We start from the raw sequence: 17,320 nt of genomic DNA, 5'->3' as shown, positions 1-17,320 counted from the left end.
TTAATTGACACAGTTCCGCATGTTTGGGGCGGCCTCAGGAAACTTAAAATCATGGCAAAAGGCAAAGAGGAAGAAAATACCTTCTTCACAAGGTGGCAGGAGAGAGACCGCATTGGGTGAACTACCACTTTAAAAACCATCGGATCTTGTGAGAACTCCCTCACTATCTAGAGAACAGCAAGAGGGAAACCATTCCCATGATACAACCATCTCCCAGCAGGTCCCTCCCTCGACACATTGGGATTACAATTCGAGACGAGATTAGGGTGGGGACACAGCCAAACCATATCACCTTTGTAGAGCTGAAACTCACATACATGGATTTTTAAGTATCAGTGAGCAGGTGGGAAAGATTTGAAAAGTACAAAGCATTGAGGCCTGTTTAGAAAATGTAAGGTTTGTGCCACATATTAATAGCTTTATGCAAGGTAAGTATTAACAATGTTTATGCCGGACGCGGTGGCTCACGCCTGTAATCCCAGCACTTTGGGAGGCCGAGGCGGGCGGATCACGAGGTCAGGAGATCGAGACCACAGTGAAACCCCGTCTCTACTAAAAAAGACAAAAAATTAGCCAGGCACGGTGGCGGGCGCCTGTAGTCCCAGCTACTCTACTCGGGAGGCTGAGGCAGGAGAATGGCGTGAACCTGGGAGGCGGAGCTTGCAGTGAGCTGAGATCGCGCCACTGCATTCCAGCCTGGGCGACAGAGTGAGACTCTGTCTCAAAAAAAAAAAAAAAAAAAAAAAATGCTTATATGGTTTCCGAGCAGGTGTCTTCTTTAGTACAGCATCTGTAGTGCAGGCACACGTATGTGTGGAGACCTTAGGGGCTGTTAGAATCACTGAAGGCACTGCTTCCATGTAATACCTAGCAGTGAGTTGTACTAAATACATTCCCAATGTTAAACTATGGTACTCAAAATGCCAGTAAAACCCAGCTTGAGAAAAATTCCATGAAGGGTTATGAGAACAGGCTTTTTGACAGATGTGTATTTATATCCTGATCTTGCTAGTTGAGTGGCATTGAAAAAGTCATTTAACTCTCTAAACAGTTTTACCTGATTTGTTAGATGCAAAAATACATTTTTGTAAGCATTGAATAAAATATACAAATTGTTTAATTTAGCATGTGGCACATAATTAACATTCAATAGCTGTTATTTGTCTCCCACAAAAAGTTATTTTCAAAATCTACCAACTTAAAATAATGAAAAGTAAAAAGCCTAACTGAATGGTTACAAAAAGGACATTAAAATATTTCTTATATTCAAGCAAAACAAAGGGAGTATTTAACCTAATTTCTAAACTAATTTCTAACTAAACTTAGTATAAGTTTAAATTTAAATTTAGTCCAGGCCAGCTCAGTGGCTCACACGTGTAATCACAGCATTTTGGAAGGCCAAGGCAAGCAGATCACTTGAGCTCAGGAGTTTGAGACCAACCTGGGCAACATAGGGAGATCCCATCTCTACTTAAAAAATAAATAAATAAATATCCTGACATGGTGGTGGACACCTGTAGTCCTAGCTGCTCCAGAGGCTGACACGGAAGGATTGCTTGAGCCTGGAGATCAAGACTGCAGTGAACTATGATCTTGCCACCACACTCCAGCCTAGGCTAGAATGAGACTCTGTCTCAAAATAATAACAACAGCAAAATCTTAGTTCAGCCTAAACTTAGTATAATATGAACTATTATTTAATATTCTCTTAAGATGCCATGTTTCCCTTTGTGATTTCCCTTTTGTTCAGTATGCTATTCTCCACCTAGTCAGCTTGACAATCTTGTATTCTTTTATTAAAATGCTAAAGAAAGACCTTTTCGAGGATGCTTCTCTGATGACTCTATCAGTTACTTCCGATTGTTAGTATAATCACCCAACACACAGTGACTAAGCAATAATGATATCATTAATATCACCCAAGACCCAGATGTTGAGCACTTTCCACCTCCTCATCCTCACTGTGCTGGCCTTCATGTTCTGGCATAGCATCATGCTCCCAAGATGGCTATGGCTGCCCCAGACCTGAAGTGCTCACAATCTAGAGCAATGCAGGAGAGCTTCTCTTCACAAGCTTTTTTTTTTCTTTTTTCTTTTTAGTAGAAAGGAAACCACTTCCCAGGAGAATCCTAGATAACTCTTTATCTCAGTTGTCATTCATCAACACTGGCCACATGTCCATGCCCTATCTGTAAGAGAGATGGGGAAAGCAAGCATACAGACTTCCCTGTTTCCATAGTGGAAAGTGGTATTTTTCAAAATGGTGAAAACTGCTGCTGGGTAGGCAATGAACAATACACTCTGCACATCTTCTCCTTATCTGAACTCCCAACTTCAGCTCTGTTCACGGAATGTGTTAATCTATTTTCATTGCTCTTCCAGCAGCACTCCAGATGCACCCATATTAGCACCTACCTCACGTTATTGTAAGTATTTCTATTTTTGCCCACCCCTTTACTAAACCATCCGCAGCTTGTAGGTGGAGACCCCTGTTGTCGTCATCATTATACTCTTAGTGCCTACTTTGGTTCACAGCAAATGAGTATTAAATAAATGAGTAAGTTTAGGACCTTTTAAAACAGGGAACAAGGAATTATGATTTAAAATATATTTTAAGATTAAAATAATAAGGAGATAAAAAATAATTGTAGTCTTTGAAGGGCCTTTAATGGTTAAAACACAGCATAATAGATAGGAGATTTCACATCATCCCTGAAAGAGCCAAAGTCTAACCATCTGCTTCATAACTCACTGTGTCTAGAGATGAGAAAAAAATATGTGAATTTTGGTATCCCATGGGAGATTGGATAAGGATCATGTAGGATTTAGAAAATAGAGCCTGCAAGGAAGTGTCAAGAATTTAGGCTTTTTCTTTTGCATTTATGAGGGAGATGTCAAACTTTTCTCCTTCCTTAACATGGTAGTAGATGAAATAACTTTTGCTGATTCATTTGAATGGGCTTTTGAAAAAGGGCAGGTTAAAAGGAAATAGAGCATTTCTACTGAAATTTCAGAAAAGAACACACAACTGCAAAGCATTAATCCAATGATAATAAAAACTCCAGTCAACCGTGTTGAATGTGTCAGCTTTATTCCACTGAATATATATCCTTTGTCTCTTGCTAAATAAAAGACAGGGTTTTTACTCTTATCTCTCTCTCTCTCTCTCTCTCTCTCTCTCTGTCTGTGTGTGTGTGTGTGTGTGTGTGTGTGTGTATTTTTTGGTGAAGAAGCTGTTCCAAATAGGTCTGTGTTGAATGCTTTGTAATTTCCTATATCACTGTCTAAAAAATCACAAGAAACCTACCAGTGTTTAAATGATTAAGGAAAAAAATCCCTACATTCTCCCTGAAAATTAAATGTCAAATTGGATTTGAAATGTTTACAGAGGTACTTTTCATTCTTTCGTTACGATAGAAATGATAAATGAGCAAAGCTTCTTCCTGGGGATAATGTACTTCTTCAAGTTTTCAATTTTGTCTCGGTTTTATATAAGATGTTTTTGTGAGTACAAATTGCCATCTGCAGCTCCAAAAACACTTGGTGCTCAATAAGGCATAGAATGATTACATATTTGGTAGCATCCAATAGAAAGCATAAAAATATACTATTAGAATTTTTTTGGTGAAGGACATTATCATATTTTTGTATTTTTCCATCTCCCAAGAATAAAAACATGTATACACACTTGTACACAAAAATATATACTTCCCAATTCATGCATTTCTCAGATACCAGCTACTTACAAATTATTAGCAATTTATAAGGTTTTTCATAAAATTCTGTCATGTGCTTCTAGTCATTATTGCTGGCCTTCATCCTGTGCCAGTGTATTGGGACTGACATTTGACATCAAGGAGAAGAAAAGCCAATTTATGTAAAAGTAGATCATGTTGAAACTAAAAGAAAGCGACTAAGGAGAAAAAGGCCTTTAATGGTACACTAGCTTGCAACATGCTTGTTTCTTACTCATTAGATGAGGCTTACACCTGTGATGTCTTGGCTGTGACATGAAACTGGGAAATTGTTTTAGTCTCTCTTTGCTATTGTAACAAATTACCACAAATTGAGGGAATCAAAGCAATACAAATTTCTGTCTTACAGCATGGGAGTCAGAAGCCTGAAGAGTGCTCAATGGGCTGAGTTCTTTTGGAGGCTCTAGGTGATGATCCATTTCCCTGTCGTTCCCGTTCCCAGCTGTTAGAGTTAGCCTACATTCCTTGATGCTTGGCCCCCTTCTCAGATTACAGCTTCTTTCCTGGCTCATCTACTTCTTTGCTCTCTGATCTCCCCCTGGCAAGCACCCTTGTGATGATATTGGGCCCACTAGGATAACCTAGGATAATCTCCCACCTCAGGATCCTTCACTTAATCACATCTGCAAAGTCCCTTTTACTATGTAAGGTGACATATTCACAGATTCCAGGAATTAGGATGTGATCTTCTTTGGGGTGCCATTATTCAGCCTGCCATGGGGCTCTTATTCAATTTTAGTCAATTTCAAATTTTATTCTTATTTGGCTTGTCTCTCAATCCATCTTAATTTCAAGGATGAATGAGCTCCAGCTAGAATTGTACACCAATCTTAAAACATGCAAACTTGTGTACATATCATGTGGGTGTACATACACATATGTCTGTAGAGTAAGTTTCTAATTATTACTACTGTCTCAGCATGACAACAAAAATTATTGATTAAAAATCATGTTATACTATTGAAATATAAATTCTTTTCATTCCTCAATGCCCGTCCAATTCAAGCCTCTGCTGATTTTTTCAGGATGGGTTTATCATAGATGAGTGATACCATGAATTGTAATCTTAGAGTGTCTAATAGGGTTTATTTTTCAATAAGCCACCCATTTTGTAAAGAATATCTATTTTCTTTGCAAAATGAAACTGTCCTAGTTCAAGCATTTTTGGTCTACCTTTCCTAACCCCTAGCCCCTAAAATGTACATAATCTAAATATATTTTCTACTCCTATTAATTATAGACTTAAGATAGTACATTTTATCTTGTGCTTACAGATGTGATATTCCTAAAGGAATTATCTTTTGCAAAAAACTATAACATGTTTGGCTAAGTGACAATTGCATGCCAGCTATTGTAAAAGTCTGATTTTCAGCAGTCTTTAAGAGACTCTGGAGGGTAACACTGAATCTCAAGTTTGCTTTTCAGTTTTCATGGTTGTTTTAATTTTATATATTATAATCCTTACTATTCAGGTATTTCATTTTAACCATGGCAGAACTTAATTTTATCTTACTGATTAACTAAAAAAGCTATTTATCATCCTGAAAATAAAACAGAATACTAGTATCGCTTTGGTTTTTCTTTTAGCCCGTTTTTGCAAAAATAATGTATAATTATTGGCAGAAAATTTGGTGTTTTTCATTGAAGTCTTTTTTATATTTTTGACATATAATAATTGCATATATTCTGATAGTTAATGATGTTTCCATAGATAGATATATTGTACAGTGATGAGATCAGGGTAATTAGCATATCCATCATTTCAAACATTTATCATGTATTGGTGTTGGGAACATCCAGTATCCTCCTTCTTACTATTTGAAATTATATTATTCTTAATCATAGTAATTCTACAGTGATACAGAACACTAGAAATTATTTCTCCTATCTAGATGTTATTTTGTATCCTATAACAAATTTCTTTCTATCCCTCCTGTCCCACTATCGTTTCCAGCCCCTAGTACCCTCTGTTCCACTTTTTACTTCTATAAGATAAACTTTTGTAGCTTCCACATATGAATGAGAACATGCGATGTTTAAGATGTTTAACTTTCTTTTCCTGGCTTATCTCAAGTAACATAGTGTCCTGTAGCCCTGAAGTCTTATGTTATTGCAAACGTGAAGTCTTAAGACAGAACCCCTTGCCCTCTAGAAGCTCATCACACAGTAGGTACAATTCATACGGCAAAGTAAAATAGAAGCTTTTTTGGTGTTTTGAGTAGAGTGTTGTGGATCCAGTGATAGAGAAAGAAAAAGTTCACTGGGAAAGTTTTTTTTTTTTTTTTTTTTGAGATGGAGTCTCACTCTGTGCCTAGGCTGGAGTACAATGGCATGATCTCAGCTCACTGCAATCTCCGCCTCCCGGGTTCAAGTGATTCTCCTCCCTCTGCCTCCTGAGTAGCTGGGATTACAGGTGTGCACCACCACTCCTGCTTAATTTTTGAATTTTTAGTAGAGGTGGGGTTTCACCATGTTGGTCAGGCTGGTCTCGAACTCCTGACCTTGTGATCCACCCGCCTCGGCCTCCCAAAGTGCTGGGATTACAGGCGTGAGCCACCGCACGTGGCCGGAAAGTTTTTATTAAAGGATCTAAAATGCCATTAGACTTGAGTGAATGATTGATTAGAAATGTGTTAGATAGGAAAGGGCATCCCAAGCAAAGGAATATAACAGTAAAGATACAGAAATGTTGTCCAGCTGCGGTAGCTCACGCCTGTAGTCCCAGTACTTTGGGAGGCCAGGGCGGGCAGATCACGAGGTCAGGAGATCGAGACCATCCTGGCTAACACGGTGAAACCCCGTCTCTACTAAAAATACAAAAAATTAGCCACATGTGGTAGCCGGCGCCTGTAGTCCCAGCTACTCGGGAGGCTGAGGCAGGAGAATGGTGTGAACCTGGGAGGCAGAGGTTGCATTGAGCCAAGATCGCACCACTGCACTACAGCCTGGGTGACAGAGCAAGACTCCATCTCAAAAAAAAAAAAAAAAACAAAAAAAGATACAGAAATGTTATATTTAGGGAAAGTGAATAGAATATTAAGGAGAGTTAAAAGTGCATGTTGAATTGGTAAAATGACAGTAGAAGAAAGTATTTAGAAAGAAGACCTCTAACCATGTTATGAAAAACAATTTAAATGGAATTCTGAGCAATTTATTCTTTATCTACATATGTACATTTTTCTGAGGCAGGTGAATGTAAAGGAAGGGGATTAAGGTACTTCTTGATATTTTATAACTAACATTGTTCTTGTTACATTACATGAGTTTTATCAAAATTTGAAGTTGCATTTGTAATACTTTCTGTAGGCCTCTACAAGAATTCTGTTCTCCTGGTAATGAATTCATTGTCTGCTATATGAGACAAAAGAAAATATAACCATATTTCTCTTTTAGCAGTTATGAGTGTTGTGGTATGAATCATCCTATGTTTAAATTAGCAATGAGATGTAGAGATGATAAATAAATATTTGATGTTAACTGAACTCTGAAAACATAAGTCACAGTGTTTCCGTAATACTTAGCTGTTCAGAAGATTGTATCTATCCTTTAATTTACCTATTCTTTAAACGTATTTTTAAACCTTATTATCTGAGTCCTTGGGGATATTGCTGTTTAATGCAAGCTATCCCTCCTTTACATTTAATTTGTAATTAGCTATCAGAATGAATCATTTATATTTCCTTAAAGTTTTTCTATAGTGTCCTTTTATACATTCAATAGGCAATTTATTAAGGTAATATTAGTATGTACAACATTAGTATAACAAGTGAACTTTTAGGAAAAATGGCATAAAATTTTTGTAAATTAATCATAGTAAAATATTCAAAGAGCTGGGGGCTACATAGTTGTGCAGTAGACCCCTATTGATGATAGTTTTAGTATTTGACATAGTTTCTGTTTTCTGAAAAGATCAAAATTAGCAGTTCATCTTGATTTTAAAATGAGAAAATATAAATTAGCTAGTCTGTGACAACTCATATATATACTTTTTTTCAGCTATGGCTATATCAAACTTTCAAAAATATTTATTATAAATTTCTATTAAAATACATAATTAGATGTTTTCATATAAGTGCAGAAGGGTAATTATACTAAGCTTTTCTCATGCCAGGGTGAATCCAAACTGAGTAAACTGTGTAGGCTATGCTTGTCCTAATCTTTTCATGTTTTTTTATTGCAAGAATCTATTATTATAAAAAGATATACATGGTACTAGCTTTGATCTTCTTCCTTAGGGATATAAGTGAAACCGCCTTCACATTTCCATAAGCTCCTTGTTTTAATTACAGTGTAAAACACTATGTTTCATTTAATAGGAAGACATTTAAAATAAGATTAGTCTATCTCAGAAGTGTGGGATGAAGCATTAAATAGGATAAATGAAAAACACACATATATACAACATGTTTAGCTTCTGATTCAAGGAACTCAATAAAGTGGATATATTTTTAAGTAATCATCTTGAAATACTGAAATTTTTTTTCATTTGACTCCTATAACTAATGTTTTTAAAAACTGAATTTGAAATGGAATATCTGGTTGGAAAATAAATAGGTGGGTTATATAGCAGGCTATTTTTAACTGAGATTTCCTGGAGGGATAATATAAAACTGTCCCCAAAACGGTAACAATGTAAATTGTCTTTACAGGTTGAAACTTGCCTTAGCGAGCTGATAACATAGGCTCATTAGGTAAATCCCATTAAGTCTATCTTATTCCTGAAAAAAAAAATGTCATTTTTGAATCATGATGGATTTGTGTATATCTCTATATACATGTGAGTATTGAGGATGGGTGGTGTATTTGTCAGGTTTCTCTAAAGGGACAGAACTAGTAGGATAGATGTATATATAAAGGGGAGTTTATTAGGAGATTTGATTGGAAGCTGAGGAGCCAAAAAGCCATTCTGAGTCCACAAACCTCAAAAGTAGGGAAGCTGATAGTGTAGTCTTTCGTCTGTGGCTGACGGCCTGAGAGTCCCTGGCAAATCACTGGTGTAACTCCAATAGCCCAAAAGCTGCAGAACTTGGAGTCTGATGTTTCAAGGCAGAAAGCATCTAGCACAGGAGAAAGGTGGAGGCCAGAAGACTCAGCCAGTCTAGTTCTTCCACATTCTTCTGCCTGCTTTTATTCTAGCCACACTGACAGCAGATTAGATGGTGCCCACCTAGACTGAGGGTGGGTCTGCCTCTCCCAATCCACTGACTCAAATGTTAATCTCCTTTGGCAACCCCCTCACAGACACACCCAGGAACAATACTTTGCATCCTTCAATGCAATCAAGTTGACAGTATTAGCCATCACAGTTGGTTTGCATATTTTCCCAAGGGATTTTCTTCTGAGATTTTTCCCAAAGAATTATTCTATATCTATCCCTCCCTATAGGTGAACATTTGGACATTAAAACAAAATAAAATGAAGAAAACATCCAACTGTCAACTGCACACTTTTTAACCTTAGCTGGATCCTCATTGCTATTAGAAACTTATTCTTGCACAAATTCTTAGTTGATTCCTTTCCTAACGCTACAGCAATCATTCTAAACCTTTATCACCCTTTACTGTTCTACTGTGTCCAGAGTTGGTTCCTTCCGGTGGGTTCACGGTCTGGCTGACTTCAAGCGTGAAGCTACGGACCTTAGCAGTGAGTGTTACAGCTCTTAAAGATGGCACGGACCCAAAGAGTGAGTGGTAGCAAGGTTTATTGTTAAGAGTGAAAGCACAAAGCTTTCACAGCGTGGAACGGGATCCAAGGAGGTTGCTGCTGCTGGCTGGGGTGGCCAGCTTTTATTCCCTTATTTGTCCCCTCCCATGTTCCGTTTTTGTCCTATCAGAGTGCCCTTTTTTCAATCCTCCCTCCAAGTGGCTACTTTTAGGATCCTGCTGATTGGTGCATTTTACAGAGTGCTGATTGGTGCATTTTACAGAGCACTGATTGGTGCATTTTATAGAGTGCTGATTGGTGCATTTTACAATCCCTTGCTAGCTACAGAGTGCTGATTGGTGCATTTTACAATCCTCTTGCTAGCTACAGAGCACTGATTGGTGAATTTTATAATCCTAGCTACAGAGTGCTGATTGGTGCATTTTACAATCCTCTTGTATGACAGAAAAGTTCTCCAAGTCCTCACTCGACCCAGCTGGCTTCACCTCTCACTAGCTTCTTCAAATTTCTAAAACTAATCCTGCTTCTCAGTTCTTTGAGAAAACACAACCGACTGAGACTATGTTAACTTTCTTCCCTACCAGCTAAAAATCGATCTATTTCATTTTTCCATCCTTTTTCTTCAGGGCAAGTGTTTCTACTATTATTTCAGTTCTTATTCCATCTCTACAAGTTTTTCTTGGGCACATAGCTCTACTTTCACCTTCTTCTTGGGCCTCTAGTCTCTCTTCCTCTAGTGGTATGTTTCCCTCAGCCTATGAGTCTACTCCAGATTTTTAGAACTCACTGTACTTGAACTTTATCATGAGTGATTCAGTTATCAGAATTTCACATAACTTTAGTAAATCTCCTTTCCCCTTGCATCCTCCTCCTGTATCTGTGGCTGAACTTTGTTTCCTCTGCCTCACTGCCTGACCTGCTCTTACCTCTTTGCCTCTTCCTTTTGACCACCTATTCATACCCCACCCTCTTCTCACTTTAATTTAATCTACACCTATTTCTATTCCTATAGTTTTTCACTAACCTCTTTTAGCCCCAGTTCTCTTTTGTTTCCAGTTTTACCCAGTCTCCTGAATTACAGACCTAAATATTTCACTATTAGATATTTCTTCTTGGATGTCTCCAAACCATCCCATAATCAGTATATTTTTTAAATGGTTAGAAAGTCATAGATTTGGGTTCAAATATCTGAATTTAAGATCCTGGCATTTATTAGATGGTGAACATAATATTTGACTTCAGTTTCCTCTTTAAATACAGTCCTGAAATTCCATTCAACCAACATGTTTTTCCACAGTACCATCTCCTCTCACCTAGATGATTGCAATAACATTCTAGCTGATCTCCCGCTTCCACCTTCACTTCGCTGCAGTATATATTGTCAACATAGTAGCCAAAATGATTCTTTCCAAAAGTAAGCCAGATCCTGATGAGAGAGGAGGAAGGAAGAAACCACTGAGTCAGGCAGTTAGGGCAGGTCCTCGGTAGAACTCCTTCAAACCAAGAACAGCCTGAAAATCAAGCTGTAGGCCCCAGATAAGAAAAAGCCCACATCTCTATATGGAAACACCCACTCTGTGAGCCCGGATGAAGAAATTTGACTACTTTTTTGGGCACATTTCTCTCCCTTTGGTGCCTTTGTCCCGTTTTGTACTCTTCTTCCTGATTATCTCATACCTTTCATCTGTTTTACATATACATATCTTTCTGTGATTGGCCACAGGCAAAGTCTTAATTTGCATAAAGTGAAATGTCACTAAAGCTCTCAATTGGTTGCGGGCCAAGCCTTCACTTCTGCCTCCAATTGGTTCTTTACACTGTCCTGTGTCTTCCTGAGAGTTGCAGTTTCAAAAATGGCTCAGAGACCAGTCAACCCACTCCTCCTCATTCTCAGTCCATAAAAACCCCAAACCTAGCCCCACAGCCGGCAACCTTCTTTTAGGCCCCCTCTTGCTGCTGACACCTTTTCTGTCACTTAATAAATCTCTGCCTTAACCCTCTCCAGTCTGTGTGCCTTATTCTTGGTTGTGGGACAAGAATCCAGAGCTCTCTGAATGGCAGAAGCAAAGAGCTGTAACGCTCCCACCCACTGAGCTGCTGGCTGCAGGAGTCAATGAGCTGTAATACTCCCTGTCACTTGCAGAACTACGGGAGTGAAAAAGTTGCAACACTGTTACACTCCTCAGAATTTTTTAATGGTCCTCCATCCTGTTTTTTGTTTGTTTGTTTGTTTTTAGTAAAAAAAAAAATCTTTATCTGATCTCTGGAATCCCATATTCCCTGACCACATCTTTTCCTAATTTATCTTTTTCTGCAGCCACGTTGACCTCTTTAGTGTTCCTTAAATTTGCTGAGCACCCTCCTGCCTCAAATCCTTAGCCCTTGACCTTTAATTCAAATGGGTGTCACTCTCACCTTACTTCAGCTTTTATTCAAATGTCATATTCTCTGTGACATATACTCTGACCACCTATTTAAAATGTACCTGCCTCCATACTCTAACCGTCAGTCCCCATCGTTGTTCTATTTTTCTCAATAAGGTTTATGTTTTAATATGCTATACAATTGGTTCATTGGTTTTGTTTTTGTTTCTAGCCTCCCATTATAATGTAAGATCCATGATAACAGGAATTCTGGCCTATTTTTATTTATTTATTTTCATTATCATATCCCTAGTGCCTAGAACACAGTAGAAGTTCAATAATATGTGTTGCATAAATATATGAATGAACAAATTGATATGAGGTGGTGCTTTTTGTAAAACATTCTGTAAAACTGTAAAACATTCACTATTTATTCTTCTGTTATTTCTACTATTATTCCACTCCCCACAATGAGCAGGCTCACAGACACATGTACACATGAACCCAGTCTTTTTTTTTCTACCTATGTATCATAAGTTTTATGATGCCATCCATTGTTTAAGTCTATATGCTTGAAGACATATTGGGGCCTTTCAAATATTTAGTCACCAATCCTTAACTCATATGTCACATCACTTGGATCAGAGTCTTCATCTAATTCCCCATTACCTTAGTCCAATCATCTTGAACTCTTCTCTAGAGAATTGCAAGAGTCTCCTAGGAGATGGCTTTGTAGCATGTTTTATCATTAATTACCTTTTCTTAAGTATTTTCCATGGCTTCAAATTATAGGCAAAATACTTCTAATGGCAATCAAGTTCCTTCATAACTGATCCTATGTTTTTAAGATGCTCTATTCCAACACCATAAATCATTTTTATGGTCTTCTTTACTCCTTTATATTTTCAACAAGTACTTATCAATTATTCACTGAGTCACACACTATGGAATGACATTTCCCCTCTCCACATAACAATTTGATATGGTTTGGGAGGAAGGGAGATAAAGTCTAGCATTTCAAGACCGTAGATCAAACGCAAAGTAGCTATAGATAAAATGAACATCCATTCTGACTTTTCTGGGATAAACTTGGTTTATACCTGTTGTCCCAGTGTAATTACTAATAAACCTACTTTCAGTCTCAGAACTCTCTCAGCTTGGTGATAAATTATATGGTCTCTTTATCTATAAGCAAAATAATTTGAATTTTATTCCATGCTCTTTCTCTACATTAACTTCAAAAGTTATGTGACAGCCTAAAGCAAAATGTAAGCCCTCCTCCTCTAGCATTCAAGCATACTTATAAATATCACACACCACTGTTTGATGGGGAAAACCCAGGTCTTATACCCTGAATGCCATTTCCATTTCAGTAGAAAATGTATTTTTTCTCAAATGCACCACAATAATTATTACCTTAGCAACCATTTACTCTAAATCTTACCTGAAATGTCCCATATTCCACTTATCCAAAGCCCACCCATCTTTAGAGGAATGCAGACATCCCAAAACTATTTTTTTATTTGTCTCAGCCTGTCTCTTCCTGTGGTTTCTTCTTTTACCATTTTTTGGAGAGTGAGATCTGTAGACACAACTAGTCTATTGGATCCTTTAAGACAAAGACTGGCTTCTACATCATTGATTCTACAGCACCAAGTCTGAGGCCAAATACAAAGTATACTCAAGCAACTTAATGTGAAAAATAATTATGACAGTGATGGTGATGAGCATGTTGTTGGTGGTTAACTTAATAAAAATAGGATAAAATAAAATGAGCTGTCAGGAAATAGCTATAGTTTGAGTATGGAAAAGACTACTCTTATACCCCACATCTGTAGATTTTAAAGATATATGTGTTTGCAATGCATATTTACTGAAATTTATGCTGCTGGTATCAGGCGGAGGGAAGTTGAGGGAGAGTAAGGAAATATGTACCATATTAAATCAAATCTAGGATACCATTGAGTGTAAGATATAGTATTATTTTCCATATTGCTCGGGCAAAACTGTCAATTAAGTTATGGCCTAATGCTTTCATATCACTTAGAATTTTTATTTGATATTTATTGAAAGAGCTCACCGAGACCTATTTAATGTTGGATTTTTAAAATCTTGAGTTATTTTTATATACATACAACAAAATTACCAGTGAAATATAATGGCTAAGGTATTCCCAACACTTCTTCACATTCAGAGACCATGACTGTAAGAAACATTCCTATTTCAGACATATTAAGATGTAAAGAATAATTAGTTTGTAAAGGGATTCACATGATAAAAGCAAATATGCTGTGGAAAACAAACATCTGATGAGTTTGCGAGGACTTGAGGAAAGGCTGCAGATTTCAAATATCCTGAAACAAAGGAAGGAAAATAGCAGACGTTTTAGTCACAAACAACTGTAGAAAATTTGAGTTAGAAAAAAACCTTTATGGAAGTTTACTATCACTTCTGCCGTCTAGTAGCAGAAGTTGTCACCTTGGAAGTCATGGAAAAAAAAAAAGAAAATACTGTGACATTGGGTATCCAACTCACATAGAGACGTGAAGCCCCAGTATCAGGATGGATGGTTAAGAACTGAATACTCAGAAATGGATTTTTAACTATAATATTAATATTTAACTCAACTAATTTTTTCTTTCTCTCAGAGCTGAGAAGGAAACTAAAATTTCTATGCTTAAGAGCCTCTGCTTTGATTCAACATCTTATGTAAAACTAACTTGCTGGAATATCTATATTCCATCTTTGATCCGATAAAGCCCCTAGTCATGAACAGGAACAGAATTTTTAACTATTTCCAGAACAGATTGTGTGAACCTATAACAAAGTCAAGTGTATTAAAATTGTGTGTTTCAGCTGAGTGGTTAAAATTAAGAAAAATAATTGGTTTGTCTTTGCTGCTGAACAGAAAATGCGGATCATATTCATGTACCTTTTATGTATTGCTTTTTCACATTTCATCTTTGTACTGCTCGTTCTGCCCATGTTCAGATCATTCATATTTTATTTCGAAACATTTTCATTTTCAGATCAGCAGTTGTGTGATCCTGGTGAATTTCTTTGCCACGATCACGTGACTTGTGTCTCCCAGAGCTGGCTGTGTGATGGGGACCCTGACTGCCCTGATGATTCAGACGAGTCTTTAGATACCTGTGAGTAGAAAGGTTCTCATGCCATTCGGATTTACCTTACATGTGAAACTAAATGTCAGTTGTTTTCACAGATGACTGCTGTTCTAGATGATTCTTTCTTTCTTTTTTCCAAATAGCCTAAGAAACTTGAAACCTTTTGTTTGTGTTTTTTTTTTTTAAATATGAGTATGTGAAGGAGAGCATAAAATGCAGTTTTGGAGTGTGAATTAACTTATGAAAGGAAGAAAATGTGAGGTTAATTATTTCAATGTGATTGTGTTAACACTAGAAAAAAATGACTTGAGGAAATTTAAAATATAGCGCTAAAAGGGAAAAGGCCTTCCCCAATAAATTATCTCACACATTTTGAGACAGAAGGAATAGTGAAGAAATCAAGCTTTAGTTCCCATGTTATTTACATTAATATCTCAGGGCAGTACACAAATAATTGAACATATTTTCGTTTGAGACTGAAAGATAGAAACTTTATCCATTCATAGAGTTAGGATCTTTGTCTTTATAATATCAGATTCAGAAACCCTTAGTACACATGAATCCTAATCATAGTTGTACTACTATAACTTGGAATCCACCGAAGGCTTTTTCCATATTACACATACCACTATAACAAATAATAAATAATAATATGACCATAGCTAAATATGGCCCGCTTTTTTTAATACCCACTTATCATAAGGGGTATGAACAGTCCCCTGAATATTGATAGTGATATTTCTAGAGTTTCTCATATCAACCTGTGCTCCTCAGGCAACCAGGTATGCTGACATGTCAATATCATCCCCAGAGTAACCACATAGTTGTATGAAGCTAATGTGAAAAAAAATCCATCTTCATTACTTGATATTGTAGAAATAACAATTACTGGTTTCATTTTCCATTTTCATCTTTCCGTTTACAAGTCTTGCAGACAGTTTTGAAGAAAACCTTGCTGTTAGAGGCAAATGCTTATTAATTTCCTTTATGTTTGACATCCTTTTAAGGTTTCTCAAAAGGTGAATACTTGAATATTTGCAGGAATTGCTTTTCTTTATTTTGAGCCCATCACTTTTTGCACAGGAAGAGGTTATAGTCATTTACTACCACATTTCTAATTTTCACCAGTTTCACTAGTTAACTCCCAAAAACCTTTCAGAACTCTTTACTAGATTCCTTATAGCATAGACAAGGTTCTCAGCAGATAAGTTAAAAATAAAAGGTTCATAGGAAAAATTCTAATGGATAAATTGTGATAAACCCATATAGAGGAATATTATTTGGTAATAAAAAGGAATGAAGTACTCATACATGCTACAACATGGATGAACCTGGAAAACACGCTAAGGGGAAGAAGCTCATGAAAAAAGATCACATGTTTTACGATTCCCTTCATATTATACAAGATGCAATATAGGCAAATCTATAGAGACAGAAAGTGGGAGAGGGGTTGCCAGGGGCTAGGTAGGGTGGGACACAGGGAAGGGAATGAGGAATGACTGTTATTGAATATACGGTCTTTTGGGGGTTGATAAAAATATTCTTAAATTAGATTATGATGATGCTTGTACAACTCTGTTGATACGTTTTAAACATGGGAATGTACATTTTAAATGGGTGAATTATGTCACGTGAATTATATCTTAAATGTGTTTGAAAAGGGAAGATAAATCTCAATATTGTGCATATGGATGAAGAAATATAGGAATGTGGAAAAACAACAATAATAAATGCTTTGGCCCTACATTATACAAGTAGTGAGACCATATTTCAATATCCCAACTCTTTTTGAGATTTAGCCCTCTCCTTTTCATGTGGTATCTAGAAATTCTCTCCTCTTTAGCTACAAGGAAAGACTGCCATAGCATAATCAGAGTAAGAGTCAGGTTCTTTAATTTTGGTAATAGGGTCTTGCATTCTGCCCTGATCCTCCCGTGAATTCTGTGATGGAGAAAATAACAAGGACATGACACAGATTTGCAGAATTCATAGGCAGGAAAGCCAGGGTGGAGGGGAAACACCATAGAACTGTGTGACTGGCACAATGCAATAGTAGTTGAGAAGAAATGGTGGCATGGCACATCTAGGCCGGAGTCTCCTTCATGCTGGTGAAGAATGATGAACAAGGATGTTCCCTTTGTGCTCAAGAGGGAGCTCAGTGGAGAAACAGACTGGAGAGATTTTGTGTCTAAATGGGGCACTAGTAACCTGTGTAGTCAGTAGGCAAAGTCCAGAGAGAAAAGAGACCTCTCAATGCATGTCGAAGTAGGTGATGCCAAATATTCTGCCATCCTCCTATGTCCACTCCATGTCTCTAGAAACATGGCAGATACCCAGAAGGCCCACACCAGTGTACCAGGCCTGTATGCATCGACCAGTATTCACCCTGATTGATTAGGCATCTACTCAAAAT

At 37.2% G+C, this 17,320-nt stretch overlaps 1 protein-coding gene across 2 annotated transcripts in view; it reads left to right on the top strand.

Annotated features, from left to right (window-relative positions):
• The window catches only part of LRP1B (LDL receptor related protein 1B), a 1,892,531-nt gene that overhangs the window by 303,524 nt on the left and 1,571,687 nt on the right, over nucleotides 1-17,320 (top strand). For both annotated transcript variants that reach the window (XM_031008804.3, XM_055380092.2), the window contains exon 2: nucleotides 14,812-14,934. In XM_031008804.3, the coding sequence (XP_030864664.2) occupies nucleotides 14,812-14,934 (123 nt within the window). The remainder of the gene's footprint in view (nucleotides 1-14,811; nucleotides 14,935-17,320) is intronic.

Source organism: Gorilla gorilla, chromosome 11 (assembly GCF_029281585.2).
Source record: "Gorilla gorilla gorilla isolate KB3781 chromosome 11, NHGRI_mGorGor1-v2.1_pri, whole genome shotgun sequence".
NCBI lineage: Eukaryota > Metazoa > Chordata > Mammalia > Primates > Hominidae > Gorilla > Gorilla gorilla.
Note: the sequence above shows the minus strand (reverse complement) of the source record. Positions and strands in the feature narration are given on the sequence as shown.